The following is a 14,627-nucleotide window of genomic DNA, read 5'->3' as shown; positions in this document are numbered from 1 at the left end:
GGTAGCTTATGAAAAGCAATCCCATTAAATAGGAAGAAAAGCAGAATAGAACAAGGATAAAGTCAGCACTGAGTCAAACATGGTGGCGCACGCCTTGAACCCCAGAGCCCAGGAGGCAGAGGTAGGTGGATCTCTGAGTCTGAGGCCAGTCTGGATTACAGAGCTAGTGCCAGGACAGCCAGGGCTACACAATGAGATCCTGTCTCAAAGAAAAAAAAATTGATAAAGGTTTATTTATTTACTTTATGTATATGAGTGCTCTATCTGTATGTACATCTCCATGTCAGAAGAGGGCATCAGATCACATTATAGATGGTTGTGAGGCACCATGTGGTTGCTGGGAATTGATCTCAGGACCTCTGGAAGAGCAGGCAATGCTATCAACCACTGAGCCATCTCTTCAGCTCCCAAAGAAAAGTTTTTAAAAGAAAAAAAAAAAAGCCTTTAATTACAATACTCGAGAGGCAGTGGCAGGTGGATCTCTGTGAGTTCAAGGCCATCCTGGCCTACAAATAGAGTCTAGGACATCCAGGACTACAAGAAAAACCCTGTCTCGAAAAGCCAACAAAAAAGAAAAAACAAAGTTAGTCTTGAAGGGATGGTTCATTCATTGTCCCTTCAGAAGGCAGAGAAAGTGAACAAGGCACGCACGGGCCTTCAGGGGCTGAGTATTGACTGCAGTTGCATCAGCCTCTCAGAGGGAAGGAGCAGGAACAACCAATCCCAGAGGTAAGGGTGGCACCATGTGTGCACTTCAGAACAACAAAGCAACCTGTGCCTTCCAGGGATGAGGCAGCAGGTGGAGCTGCTCTGCTGGTCATAAACCCTGACACCTCAGCTTCCCTGGAGCATCTGGCATCCAGCTCCTTTGATGCATAGTTCTGCAACTTCAAAGCAAACCATCACTCTCTGTAAAGAGTAATAGCTGAAAACATACTGAGCCCTCATGAACCCACAGGGCCTACCTAAATGACATGTCCTGAGCTTTCAAAGGACTGTAGTTCTTTTTTTTTTAATATTTATTTATTGTATATGAGTGCTTTTATCTGCAGAAGAGGGCATCAGATCACATTATAGATGGATTTTGAGGCACCATGTGGTTGCTGGGAATTGAACTCAGGACCTCTGGAAGAGCAGGCGGCGCTCTTAACCACTGAGCCATCTCTCCAGCCCCAAACGACTGTAGTTTTAAAAGAATCAATACCCTAGTATCATCTTCAGAGGTTGATTTAATTGGCCTAAAAGACTGATTAAGCTCCCTATGTATGGTGTATGCAGTATACCATGCCAGGGCAGGGTTAGGAATCACCTGAGCACAGGAAATTAATCTCAACACCTATTTTAAAAAGCATAATGCATAAATAACTATCCCCTAACACTAATGAGTAACCAGGACTCAAAACTACTTCACATTCATTTATTTTCCCCCCTTTCTTTTACCCCTCCTCCTCCTCTACTTCCTCTTCCTTCTCTTCCTCCTCCTCCTCCTTCCTGGCTTTTCAAGACAGGGTTTCTCTGTGTAGACCAGGCTGGCCTCAAACTCACAGAGATCCACCTGCCTCTGCCTTCCGAGTACTGGGATTAAAGGCCTGTGCCACCACACCCGGTTCCACTGTTTTTCTTAGTCAATGTTAGGCTGAGGGTATTTTTTCCAGACAGGAAAATTGAGGCATAAAATGGTCAATCACCAGGCCGGACGTGGTGGTTCACACCTTTAATCCCAGCACTTGGGAGACAGAGACAGGCAGATCTCTATGAGTTCCAGGCCAGACTGGTCTACAAAGCGACTCCAGGATAGTTAAGGTTACACAGAGAAACCCTGTCTCAAAAAAAACAACAAAACAAAACAGAACAAAAATGGTCAATCACCTAGGATTTTTGAACAGCTACTAAGGGGTGGAAATGTCCTTGACCTCAGCCCTGCCTAACTAAGACCACATTTCTACAGACTACACAGTACAGCACACTAGTGGTTAGCAAAAGAGATCAGACCTACTTCACTGAAAAGCCTCATATCAAGTTTACCACAAATTGTAACTACGAAATATGCTATCAAATCAAAGACTATGGACTAGTAGCCTCATTTAAATAAATTAGTTTGGGGCTAGAGAGACAGCTTGGTGGCTGAGAGCACTGGCTGCTCTTCTAAAGGGCCTGGGTTTGGTTCCTTGCACCCACATAACAAACAGTTCACAACCTGTAACTTGTTTCAGGGGATCCAACACCCTCTTCTGGCCTCAGACATACACATGGGGCACAGAAATGCAAATAGGCAAAAAAAAAAAAAAAAAAAAAAGGAAGAATGATAGTAACACTTTGAAGGGTATTTTCACCCACTAAATGAATCCTAAATAAGAACGCTCAGATTTAGCATCTATTAATACATAACCAGACAAAGGCAAAGACAGAGGCAGGAGGATCTTTTAGTTTGAGACCAGCCTGATCTACAGAGCAAGTTCCAGGACTGCCGGGATTACACAGCGAAAACCTGTCTCAGAAAAGGAAGGGGGGAAAAAATGAATGAACCAAATAGCCCTGCCAAGTGTGGTGGTACAGACCTATAAGCCCAGTTCCTGGGAGGTAGAAATAGGAAGACAGGAACCCTCAGCTACGTAGTAAGTTTGAAGCTAGCCTGGGCTATGTAAAACTCTGTTGAAAATAAAAGAAACACTTGCTATGAGCATTAAACAAACACTGCCCAACCCTGGACCAGGAGACTTATTTACTAGGTTTTCGCAGTGTTGAGAACTGAACTACTCAGGGTCTCACTCATGCTAGGGAAACATTCAGCTACATTCCCAGCCTCTAGCATCAACCTTTGAACAAGTTCTTCCGTGACTATGATGTCAGCAATACAGGAGCACGCTCGGAAGTGCCCCACAGGGGGGTACAGGGACTCACAAGCCGGCTTAGTAGATAAGAGCACCTGTGGCCAAGTGTGACAGCACCTGTGGCCAAGTGTGACGACCTGTGCTTGATTATCCAGGACCCACATGGTGGGAAGGAGAGAATCAACTCATTCCATACATGTACAGAGGTAAACACGCATATATATGTACACCACACACATAGGGGAAATAAATGTAAAAACAAAACAAAAACTCATTTAAAATAATGGGGGAAGGCCGGGCGGGATGGTGCATGCCTTTAATCCCAGCACTAGGGAGGCAGAGGCAGGCAGATCACTGTGAGTTTGAGGCCAGCCTGGTCTGCAAAATGAGTCCAGGACAGCCAAGGCTACACAGAGAAACTCTGTCTCAAAAAATAAAAAAATAAAAAATAAATAAATAAATAAATAAATAAATAAATAAAATAAGGGAGGAGTAGTGGGGTGTGGTGGCTCATGCCTGTAATCCCAGCACTCTGGGAGGCAGAGGCAGCAGATTTCTGTGAGTTCAAGGCCAGCCTGGTCTACAAAGCAAGTCCAGAAGAGCCAAGGCTACACCTAGAAACTGTCTCAGAAAAAAAAAAAAAGAGAGAGACAGAGAGAGAGAAGGGGAGGCAGGCACAGTGGTGCACACCTTTAATCCCAGCACTTGGAGGCAGCAGCCAAACCTGATCTACAGAGTAAGTTCCTAGACTGCCTAGATTGGCAAGCCCCTGTTTCAAAAAAATAAATGAATAAAAAGGAGGTGGGGCAGGGCAACACGGAAGACATCATTCTCAAGCAATAAAGCGAAACGGGGCCGATCATAAAGCCTACATATCTACTTGGAAGTTAAAGAAAATTACCATAGAGTGAGGTGAATGCCTTGCACTCACCAGGCCCTATTTGATCCTCAGAAATAACCAAAAGAATTTTTTAGAGGGGATGAGGTAGCAAAGAGCGTTCCCTAGAAGCAGAAAACTCTGGAAGCTAGCAGCCACCAGTAGTAAAAAAAAAACCTAGCTAGGAAAGTGAGAAAACACTACAAACTAGCGCACTAGGCTGAGGAGGGGTCAATACCAGTAAAACAAGCTGCAGAAATGCTATTAGAAAAACCTAACCATAATGCATATATCCAGCCCCGGTCCTAAGGAGTGGCTGCACCAGGAACCTTGCGCCCACCGACTCCAAGTAGTAGTGAGCAATTTAGTAGTTAAATACTTCCTGAAACCCAATCTTCAAGTTTATGAAATGGGTTTGGAGAGATGTCAGTTAGGATATGATTTCTGAAAGATAATTTCAGCTTTGACTTGTTGGCTCTAGGAATTCAGGGAGGCCTTAAGCACCCCGAACAAAAGGTGTTCACAAGCTAAAAGTCAAGAATGAACTTTAGGGTACGTCACACCTGTTTATTGGAGAAGAATTCGGTATATGATTCACCTCTTTACATTGCCGCTGACAATACACGTCTCTCCCAACCCTTTACATCCGTTAGGTGTTCCGCGCTTTGCGGCGCTGATGTGTTTCCAAGCCTTTTTAAAGGTTCTAGAAAAACTCCAGAGCGCAGACCAAACCATTCGATTCATGTTGTGTTTGAGCAACATTATCCATGCAGACTGTGAACTTACTGAATCCTGCCCCAGCCAAAGCAGCAAAGGAACATTAATGAAACTGGCCAGGGCTGGTGCAAAGGGCAAGAAAGAAGGTAACACAGGACGACCTGCCCATCGCAGTGCTTCCAGCCTGAAAGAGGAGCAGTGTAGCAACAGGCTGACTTATCACAGGCTGCGATGCATTTCGCCCCCCGCCTGCCTCGACGGCCCTGCGCACTGCAGGAAGGAGGCGAAAGCATTGACCACCGCTAGCCGCCAAAGGAGAAGGGGCGGCTGGGAGAGGCCAAGGCGCAAGAGACCACCCAACTTCTGCCTTTCTAAGCCACCCGGCGAGATCCAGGAGCCCCACAGACAAGGGCCGCAGCGACTCGTGAATCTGCCGCTGGGAGGCTGAAGCCGGAGGCCGCCACCACGGGGACAAAGAGCCCTGCGAGGCCAGGAGTCGCAGGGTGACGGGAAGGCATACAGAAAGAAGCAATATGGGGCTCGGGGGATCCAGGCACGCCCCCGGGTTCCGGGCTCCTCACCGCCTCCTACGCGCCGCCACTGCCGCTACCGCCGCCATCTTGTACCCGGTTTGCTCCTTGACCCGAACCTACCCGCCCCTGCGCACGTTGAGCCACGTACCCTGGCGCCCGCCCCTTCCGGCCTTCGGATTGGCCCGTCCAGAGCGCGGCCGGACGTGTATCTCATTGGCCGAGCGCGGTCTAAATTACGAATGGGGCGTGGCTTGACATCCCTGCCTCTGCGTTCTAACGCTTTGGCAGCTCTCCGAGTCAGATAGAAACACTGGACTGTTTGTCTCAACTCGGCAAATTTTATTTAGAAAAAATGGTGAGGTTTGAAAAAAGTGACACCGCTCATTACGTACGGACTTAGAAGCCTCCACCCTTCTGTAGCACCTTAGTCTCTTTTCTCACTGTTCAACCTCCCACGACTTAAAAATAAAGGTCAAGTCCCCTGCCGAAGCAGAGTGGATGGGGAAGGTGCCTGAAAACGACCAGAGAAGAGCCCCAGGCGGTCGATGTTGCGGTGGAGGACACTGTGCAGCACAGCCAGATGTGGTCCTCCTTCACCTCCACCCTCCCTGGAAAAGTCCCGGATGAAGCGGCCACGCTCAGATTGGAAGATGAACTTCTGGGGCAAGGGCCCATGCTCCCGGAGAAAACCCCAGACACTAAGTAGCAACAGACGCACTTCAAAAGGTGCCAGTTGGCTAAATACCTCGTGCATATTACCCAGGGCGGGTGGCAAGAGGCTTCCCTCAGCCATGACAGCCACCAGGGTGCAGGATGCCTCCAGGTGCCAGGGGGAGTGGGTTGTATCAGGGTGTCGAGAAGCTTCCCAATGGCTCAAGAGGGCAGCAAGCAGCCCCCGCAGCAGCACGGAGCAGTAGCACAGGGCTGGGGGAGCAGCTGCTACTAGCTTCAAAAGCTCAAACAGCAGTGGTTGTTCCCGGAAGCGGCGACCAATGCGGAGATCCCGCTCCACAGTGGCTCGTGCATGATCCTCTGGGGGCCAGGCAAGCTCAGCACCAGCTGCATCAGGACACACGCTCTCCACTAAGGTCACTGCAACTGCTTTGGCTGCCTCTGGGCTCAGGGCGGGAGCCCCCCAGCAACCATCACGCTCAGTGCCCCCAGGTGCGCTGCAGCAGTGCACTAGGAGGCTAAGGAGGCTCTGGGTGTTATAGATCACTTCCTCATGGTTTCGAGAATGAACAAGTTTAGGTGGCTTTAAGCCTCGGCCGATGACTCCAGCGTGGAAAACTGACCAGATCCCTCCAGGACCTGGCACAGCTGCATTATGCCTCCGATTAATGTCCAACAAAGAGGCAGAAGCCAAAGGGGTTGAGACAACTGAGAAAGTCTCATTATCCCCATCCATTTCCCCTCCGAACAGTTCTGTGTTGCCCCGATGTAAGGCTCCCTCAACCAGCAGCTGCAGGACAGCCTTGAGCCCAGCTGGGGAAGTCTGAGAAAGGCGGGTAAGAAGCTGGGAGGCCGAGGCCACACCAGGAGGGCCATGCAGCCTCAGAGAAGCAAAGAATCGATGCACCCCAGCTCTTACTAGTCCCAAAAGCTGGGAAGGGGACAGGGCTTCGGAAGGAAAGGGACATATTGCCAAGAGGGAGGCAGCAGCTTCGGCTACTTCCTCCTCTGGGTGTAGTAGGAGAGGAGCGAGATCAGACAGGTGGGCTGAGGCAGACTCTCCAAACCGGGCCCCCAAGGCTGAAGGGCCCTCACCACCCTGCTGTTCCCACCCCACTAACAAGGCCAAATTGCGCAGAAACCGGGCCGTGAAGGGAGGCTGTAAAGTCCCGGCATGCACTCTAGCCAGGCAGCTTCGGAAGGCCAGGGGAAGAAGGCCAGAGAGACTAACCACCAGCCCTGCGTATAGCTGTGTTGCCAGACTCAGCTCTTCAGGGCTTCGGGCTCTGCTCAGTAGATGGCCCAAGGCATCAGGTCCACAGCTAGGTCGAGTGTAGACAGACAGCAGGCCCAGGAGCTGGTGCTGCCAGAGGAAGCGCTTCCGTTCCAGCCGTAATGTCTCTCCACACAGCTCTCCAACATGGTTTCTTAATGCATCAAGAAAGGGCACTGGACGGGGAGGGGGGGGCGGGCCCAGCACCCCTTCTCCAGGAGCCCCTCCCCGATGATGAACCAGTTTTTGTAGATGAAGCAGTAGCAGCTGGATGAGCCGGTCACAGGCCTCTCTGACAGTGTCTGGCACAGCCAGGCCCTGGGTAGTAATGACTGAAGCAGGCATAGCTGTGTCCACTAAGAACTGCAGCAGGCGGTAGGCACCAGTCCCAGAGGCCTGGCTTACCAAGTGCACAGCCAGGTTGAGCATGTTGTCCAGCTCTTCTCTGGGGAAGCCCTGCAGGTGTTGTTGCAGCTGGCTGAGCACTGCTGGGGGCTTGAGGCAGTCCACAAGTTCTCCAGAGACTGTGCCTAGCAAAGCTGGTGACATGACGGCCAGCTGCAAGAGGAAGGGAACTGTGGCCTGAAGAGAAGGCTCCCCATTCCGGTTCCCAGTACCCCCTGCCAAGCTATCGTGAAACATACGCAACAGTTCCCGCCGGATGCTGTCTCCATGTCGGGAAGCCAGATGCCCTAGGATGCCTACGACTGAGGCAATCTTGGGTACCCGTTTCTCCCCAGGGATGGCAGGAGATCCAGGGAAAGGGTCTGTAGAGGGAGTTTGAGAAGAGTTTCCACCACAAGCACCAACTCCTGCTCCAGTCCCACTATGGACACAGAAGTCCTTAAGGCCACAGGAGAGGACTCGGGAGATGATGGTACCAGGAAAAGACGAGCCAATATGGGCTACAACCCAGTCAAAGTGCGGGGAATGCTGGACCGATGTGTCCAGCAAGGCATCCACACATGCATCTGGGCAGCTACCAATGAGAGCTGAGAGGCATTGCACATAGATGTCCATTAATGTACGGGTAGCCCTACAGCCCATCCACAGCTGCAGCAGTTCATTGAGAGAGCCAGTGGCATGGGGAACACGCTGATGCTGGCCTGAGTATGTGCTGCTCAGTTGCCCCATGAGATCAATGGACCACGCGCTGATCACAGGTGCCCAGGCCTTCGGGTTGGCCCGGATGAACTCACACAGCACCTGCTGCACTTCGTGCACCACATCCTCTAAGCCAGGTCCAGCCACAGGGACATGGGAGGGTGGAGGTGGACGGAGCTGAGGTGGGCCAGCCACAGGACTTTCCTCTAGGGCAGCTAGGTGGGCCCGGACACTCTCATCAAAGACACCTCTCAAGTGGTCCAGCACAGCAGCCCGCGCAGGTGGCAAAGAACGGAGCAGGAGAAGACCACATCGAGCATGCTCACGAGCTGAGAGCTGGTGCCCCAGAGTGGGGTCTACACCCGTCAGGAAAGCCTTGATTTCTTGGGACAGCTCCTGAGCACTATAAGGAAGCAAAAGACGAGACTCAGAACATTGGGAGACGTTAGGCAAGCCACAGTCCTTCCATGAGCTTTGACTTCTTTTCATATGTAATAGGGTAATACGTCTCTCGTAAGAATTTATGAAGGTTCTGAGGCTACTCTCTCCTGGTTCACCTTAGTAAATGCTATTTTAACAATCGTATCAGTACTATATTATCTTTCAAATATCCATTCTGTTTTTGTTTTCAGTACTAAGGCACACCCCCAGCACCACTTTTAAGTACTTTACCTATATTGTCTCCGTCCTGACGACAATATCGCCGCTAGCCCACTATGATCCCAATTTACAGCTAAGGAAATGAAAGTTAAGAAATCAGGTTGAGCTGAGCATAGCGGCGCACGCCTTTAATCCCAGCACTCGGGAGGCAGAGGCAGGCGGATCGCTGTGAGTTCGAGACCAGCCTGGTCTACAAAGTGAGTCCAGGACAGCCAAGGCTAACAGAGAGACCCTGTCTCGACAAAGCAAAAAAAACAAAACCCCACAGAATTCCATTCAATTAAGGTACTAGTGTATGGGAAATACTCAATGAGAATTTGCTTAACTAACTATATTCTGAGATTCTATACCCACTTTAACTTCTTTCTAGTGCCCTCTACAGCACAAGCACCCTGAAATCGTTCAATGGACAAAAAATCGTAAGCCCTTTGCTAAAAGCTCTCCCTCCCTTCCACACTCTACAAGAATTTGGCCAGAAGCCAGGCCACCATGCCTTTAATCCCAGCACTCAGAGGAGTCTCTGAGTCCAAGACCAGCCTTGTCTACAAAGTGAGTCCAGGACAGCCAGGGCACCCTGTCTGGAAAAAACAAAAACAAAAAGGAACTCGTCCAGAACTGGTGGTACAGGCTTTTAATTTCAACATAGACATCTCTGAGTTCAAGGCCAACCTAGATTACATAACGAGTTCCAGGAAAGCTATGTCTCTCTCCACAGAGAGACCCTGATGCCAGGTAGCAGTGGCATACACCTGTAATCCCAGCACTCAGGAGGCACAGGCAGGCAGATCTGAGTCCGAGGTCAGGAGGTCAACCTGGTCTACAGATTTAGCTTCAGGACAACCAAAGCAACACAGAGAAGCCCTGTCTTGGGGTGGAAGGGGGACAGACAGAGAGACTAGCCTAACCATGCACTAACTGAATTAACCACCTTCAATGTGCCGAGAACCGAGGGTAGTCCAAGGGCACAGAAGACTAAGATTTTCAATTCTTCCCCAACCCCAGATATATAAGCTGTGTCTTAGAGGTTCAGAGGGCAAAGTTGAGGAAGTAAAACCCCTTCTCTCTTACTGTCTTTTCTGTCAAAGACAACAGCATTCTCCGGGCTGATAAGGCTCTGTGCCATCCCTCTGGTTCAGAAACAAAAAGGCACCTCAACATGAGGGACGTGCGCAGCAAAGGGAAGACTAGCACCAATATATTGAGGCTCCGAGCCTTGGTCCCCAAGATTTTCTCCACGTAGTGTGAGCCTCCTCAAGGTAATAGAGGCAGGGAGGCTGGGTTCTCAAGACTCCTGATGTCCCCAACTGCTGGCAAAACAAGGCCGGCGTAAGAAGCCACTGAGCTCTCGGGAGAGGCAGAACCGCCGGCAGTGCAGGGCAGGTACTGCAGCCCAGAGTTTTTAGTGAGACGGTCGCTGAGTTCCGGGAGGACGCGACCAGAATCTCTGAGAACCCTGACGCGGGTTCTCAAGGTAGGATCCGGCTTTCTGTGGAGAAGGCTGGGCATCGGCACAGGATCGCGCGAAGAGGGGGGGGATACCAGGGGCACTGACTACCTGAGAGGCGCGGGACCGTGGGTGGCGGGGGCAGGCCCGGGTGGCCCAGGGGCCCCGGGAGGGTCGCACAACGCGGACATCCCGGAGCCCTACCCGGAGCCTGAGGCGGGAGCGGCGAAGCACAGGCGACGCATGCGCGCTGACTGGAAACGCGACAGAAATCGGCGACCCCGCCTCTCAGGAAAAGCAGTCCGGCCAAGTACGAAGCCCTAGTACTTTGGTTCCGCATCGCATCCGTCACAGCAGGTAACAGGCTTGCTCTCCAGAAAACCTTCTCCCCTACCCTCACCCCCTAAGGGCCTCATTGACACATGAAAGCTACTTTATTTGCAGTGCGATCTAATTTTTTTTTTTTAACAGCAAAAGTATAAGCGTGTAACTCATGAGCTTTTAAGAAACAACACATGGCCAGGTGATGCACACCTGTAATCCCAGGCGGATCTCTCCTGGTCTTAACCTGGTCTATAGAGTGAGATCCAGGACAACCAGGGCTACACTAAAGAAAGACTGTCTCAAAAAACCAAAACAAAAACAAACAAAACCAATAAATACATTGATTCACCAAGCTGGACATAGATCACTATTTTGATTGTCTGAGGTAAAGAGGTGCCCACTTCTGGCATGCAGGTGTACAAGAATACAAAGCACTCATACACTAAATAAATAAATAATTTTTAAGTGAAAAAAAAAAAAGTGTAAAGCTGGTGGTGCCCTACCCCTTTAGTCCCAGCACTCAGGAGACAGTGAGGCAGACAGATCAGTGAGTTCAAGGCCAGCCTGGTCTACAGAGGGAATTCCAGGACAGCCAAGGCTACAAACCAACCAAAAGTCTGTAGGGCTGGAGAGATTGCTCAGTGGTTAAGAACACTTGGTGAAGCGGGGCATGGTGGCGCACGCCTTTAATCCCAGCACTCGGGAGGCAGAGGCAGGTGGATCGCTGTGAGTTCAAGGCCAGCCTGGTCTACAATGTGAGTCTAGGACAGCCAGGGCTACACATAGAAACCCTGTCTCAAAAAGCCAAAAAAAAAAAAAAAAAGAACCCTTGGTGGTCTTTCAGGAAGCTCAGGTCCATTTCCTAGGCCCTACACAGCAGCTTACAAGTATCTATAACTCAAGTTATAGCCAACAGCCTCTTCTGGCCTCCGCAGGCACCAGGAATGTGCGATGCACACAGTATACACACACTCATGTGAGCAAAATACTCAAACATATAAAATAAAGTTGTCTTTATGTAAATGTAAATGTAAAATTAAAGGAATGCTGCAAGCCCATGTCTAATTTGTTTTTAATTTTTTGTTTTGTTTTTTTACATTTACCGGGTGTACAGGGGCACATACTTGACACAGTACAAGTGCGGAGGCCAAAGGACAACTTTGCAGTCAGCTCTCCTTCCACTGTCACAGAGATGGAACTCAGGTTGCTAGGCCTGGCGTCAAGACCCTTATCCTCTGAGCTCCATCATCAGCCTCCCTCTACCCATTTAGATGTTTGCAATGGTGAGAGAAAGTTAGGAAAGGAGAGTGGGCGTGTCTGTACTCACAATCCCACTACCATGGAAGCAGACGCAGAAGGATCATATGTTCAAATCACTCCTTAGCCATATAAGGAAGACCTTGTCTTCAAAAAACAAAACCAAGTCCTCAGACCTAGCTTCTCACTACTGATAGGGAAATACAGGGCTCAGGCTGTACATGGCACAGTGGTTGCCTAGAGTGCATGATAATCTGGATCTGACTCCCAGAAACACCATCATCACACCACCACCCCCCCAAAAAACAAAAGTAGCTAGTCCTTCCTTACTCTAATACTAGGTCTCTCTATCTCACACACACACATACACACACACACACACACACACACACACACGAATAGTGTCAGGGTCCTTACTTCCTCACCTGCCGTCCTTTTAACCCGTACTTTTCAGAAATAAAAACTTGGGAGTGTCACTGCCTACAAAGATGGGGCCACTGAGAAAGCTAGTTTCTTTTTGAGATAGGGTCTTATTATGAAGCCCTTGCCATCCTGAACTCACATGTGTAGGCCAAGCACGCCTTGATCAGCAATCAGCCTGCCTCAGCCTCCCAAGTGCGGGGATTGAAGGCTGTGCCACCACACCCTTCGCTCCGTAGCTTCTTTTTGCCTTTGCTCAAGCACCATGTATCCTGCTTCTGAAATGTCTCCACCCACACGCAAAGGCTATGGCTGTTTATATGGCCCATACCCATTCTTACACTTAATCACGCATGTTAATTAAAGCACTACAGCTTTATTACAAAAGAGGTTGACTGCTGGGGCGGGGGGGGGGGGGGGGGGGGGGGGGCGCCTCTCCAGTCTTTCTCTGTGTCCTTCCAAAATATACCTCAAGGGGAGATCAGAGGGCCATTACAGAGGAGGTATCTGGGAGGATGAAATATAGTAATATTTTCTCTAAAGTCCTCCAAGTCCTTCTGGCTGCTGCTGAGAATCCTCAGGTAGGAGAGGTAGGAAGTTTAGCTCTCAGTCTCCAAGATCCTCCATATCTACATCCTGGGGAGTTGTTATCTTCTTTTGTCGTCGCTTGGGCTGTGGCTCACTAGGCCTGGTTGACTTGAGGGCTTCCACTGAACAAAGAGAAAGGAAAATAAGGAAGCGTTAAAGAGGCCAGGTAAAACCCAGACTGCCTTTTATGGAACCTCTATGGCCCAGACTTACCTTCCATGGCTGCCTTTTCTTTCTGGGCCAGGCGGATCTGCTGTAGGAGTTTCCTGCGCTTCTTCCCAGACAGTGTGATGTTGGCACGTGCACTGGACCTGAGGGACAGGTAGGAACAAGATGTCCAGGTTTATCTGTGCCAACCTAAGCCACAAAAGTGATCCCAGCTAAGAAAAGGATATTTGTCTTTTGGGGTGTTTGTTTGAGAAAAGGTCTCTGTAATCTAGGCTGGCCAACAGACACCTTTCTGTCTCCTGGGCACTGGGATTAAAGGCAGAAAGCAATATGCTCAATTTATTTCGTTTTAGAGGCTCTAGATTCAAATTATTGAATGGGCTCTAATAGTCTCAGTAAACTAAAACAGACTTAACAGCTCACTTGATTTCAATATATACCCCAATAGCATTACACCAAGAACTTAATTATATGCACTTACATACACACTTTTATTTCAAAACCTAAGTTAATGTAGATAACCATTTGTAGGGTGGGAGAGTAAACAACTTCCCTAGTCTCTTTGTAAAAGCCAAACCTTAAAAATCCTGTGAGCACCGGTACTGTGGGAAGCTGGTGGTTTGGGAACTCTAACCTAACTGTCATCTAGTTCCTGCATAAACGTGAAAAGCGAGAACAAGAACAAGCTGCCCCGAAGCTTGATGGGAAGGCGCGGGGAGAAATGACCAACCAACCGGAAGGGGCTCCACGGTACTCACGCCCGCTTCTTGAGGTGGTGCCTGGTAATCAGCCCTTCGTCTATCACGGCCCCGACCACCTGGCGCTTCCGTCGCCGATCCCTGCTCAGCACCCTCCGGCGCTTGAACAACTTCTTCTTCAGTTCCTGTGGGAGGAAAAGACGCGCATGGAGTCAAGTTGTGCACGCCCAACCGGGATCCTACCCCTAACCCCAGCCCCACCACTGATCCAGTCCCCGGGGAGGGAAACGCCGGGAAGCCTGGGGTAACAAAAGCCAAGATGCCACAGTCACCGTCCGCGGACGATTGATCTTTCCTCCAGGAGGTGCCATAGCGGCACTCGGAGGCTCACTCCCGGAGCCGCACTTCCGCTCCACTCGCAGGTTCCGCCATGAGCGAAAGGCCCCGCCCCGTGGCGGCCGCGGACCAATCGCAGCACGGAGGCGGGTTCCAGGACTATATAAAGAAGTTCCGCGCTCCTGCGGGTCTTTCGAAAGCCGGCTTTCTGGTAAGTCTCGATCTTCTGTTTTTGTGTGTGAGGTTGCTGCTGGGTTTGGGCCTGACCATGTAGACCCTCCTTTTCTTGGCGGGCTTCGGGCGTGCGGTCCCGCTCCCCGTTATGTACGGAGGTAGAAAGAAAGGGCTCCGGCCCTCTCGGCGTCATGTCTTCGGTGCCTGCGGCTTCTTGTTCGCGGGTTCTATCCTCAATCGCCGGGACACCGCTCTCCATGCAGAAGTGTAGCCAGGTCCGGCGGTCTCCTTTATGGAATACTCAATGTTTTTTTTTTTTTTTTAATTTTCGTTTCAGGTCTGTGGATGACGCTCCCCAAATGATGGTTAACGTTTCCTTTTGCCTCTTGTTGAACCAATAAAGTCTGATCCGTAAGATCCCTGTGTGCGCTTTTTTTTCCGCGGCTCGAAATTTGCAGATCCTTAGACGGTTAACAGCACATGTTCTGAGTGCTGGCGACAATTCACTAAAGATCTTCCTGGTCGATTGTGTGGGAACTTTAGGGTGGCTG

General features: G+C 50.1%; 2 protein-coding genes and 1 non-coding gene across 4 annotated transcripts; 1 reads left to right on the top strand and 2 right to left on the bottom strand.

The window, feature by feature from the left end:
• Positions 1 to 5,007: 5,007 nt before the first annotated feature.
• Positions 5,008 to 10,349, bottom strand: Ints5 (integrator complex subunit 5). Of its 2 annotated transcripts, none has more exons than XM_051146087.1 (2): positions 9,818 to 10,210; positions 5,008 to 8,410 (listed from the first exon to the last, which is right to left on the bottom strand). In XM_051146087.1, the coding sequence occupies exons 1-2, from the start codon at positions 9,823 to 9,825 to the stop codon at positions 5,431 to 5,433; spliced, it is 2,988 nt and encodes a 995-aa protein (XP_051002044.1). In that variant the 5' UTR covers positions 9,826 to 10,210; the 3' UTR covers positions 5,008 to 5,430. The 2 variants fall into 2 exon arrangements, with proteins under 2 accessions (XP_051002044.1, XP_051002043.1); XM_051146086.1 differs by lacking the exon at positions 9,818 to 10,210 and adding an exon at positions 10,223 to 10,349 and having other exon boundaries at positions 5,009 to 8,410.
• A 2,194-nt stretch (positions 10,350 to 12,543) lies between these two features.
• Positions 12,544 to 14,014, bottom strand: C5H11orf98 (chromosome 5 C11orf98 homolog). The gene is made up of 4 exons (XM_051146085.1): positions 13,899 to 14,014; positions 13,627 to 13,751; positions 12,914 to 13,011; positions 12,544 to 12,822 (listed from the first exon to the last, which is right to left on the bottom strand). Exons 1-4 carry the CDS (start codon positions 13,935 to 13,937, stop codon positions 12,719 to 12,721), a joined length of 366 nt encoding a protein of 121 aa, XP_051002042.1. The 5' UTR covers positions 13,938 to 14,014; the 3' UTR covers positions 12,544 to 12,718.
• A 164-nt stretch (positions 14,015 to 14,178) lies between these two features.
• On the top strand, positions 14,179 to 14,327 carry LOC127190195 (small nucleolar RNA SNORA57). Its single transcript, XR_007830705.1, has one exon. It is a non-coding gene; the product is annotated as a small nucleolar RNA SNORA57 (small nucleolar RNA).
• The last annotated feature ends 300 nt before the right edge of the window (positions 14,328 to 14,627 follow it).

This window comes from Acomys russatus, chromosome 5 (genome assembly GCF_903995435.1).
Source record: "Acomys russatus chromosome 5, mAcoRus1.1, whole genome shotgun sequence".
NCBI lineage: Eukaryota > Metazoa > Chordata > Mammalia > Rodentia > Muridae > Acomys > Acomys russatus.
Note: the sequence above shows the minus strand (reverse complement) of the source record. Positions and strands in the feature narration are given on the sequence as shown.

What these genes read in the sequence shown, in the direction of transcription:
- Ints5 (XM_051146086.1), bottom strand. Translation starts at nt 10,302, where the DNA reads ATGTCCGCGTTGTGCGACCCTCCCGGGGCCCCTGGGCCACCCGGGCCT. An exon ending in CACGGTCCCGCGCCTCTCAG is followed by an intron (nt 8,411 to 10,222) that starts GTAGTCAGTGCC and finishes GCTTCCTTATAG; the next exon opens with TGCTCAGGAGCTGTCCCAAG.
- C5H11orf98 (XM_051146085.1), bottom strand. Translation starts at nt 13,937, where the DNA reads ATGGCACCTCCTGGAGGAAAGATCAATCGTCCGCGGACG. An exon ending in CACCACCTCAAGAAGCGGGC is followed by an intron (nt 13,012 to 13,626) that starts GTGAGTACCGTG and finishes CCTGTCCCTCAG; the next exon opens with GTCCAGTGCACGTGCCAACA. An exon ending in AGAAAAGGCAGCCATGGAAG is followed by an intron (nt 12,823 to 12,913) that starts GTAAGTCTGGGC and finishes CTCTTTGTTCAG; the next exon opens with TGGAAGCCCTCAAGTCAACC.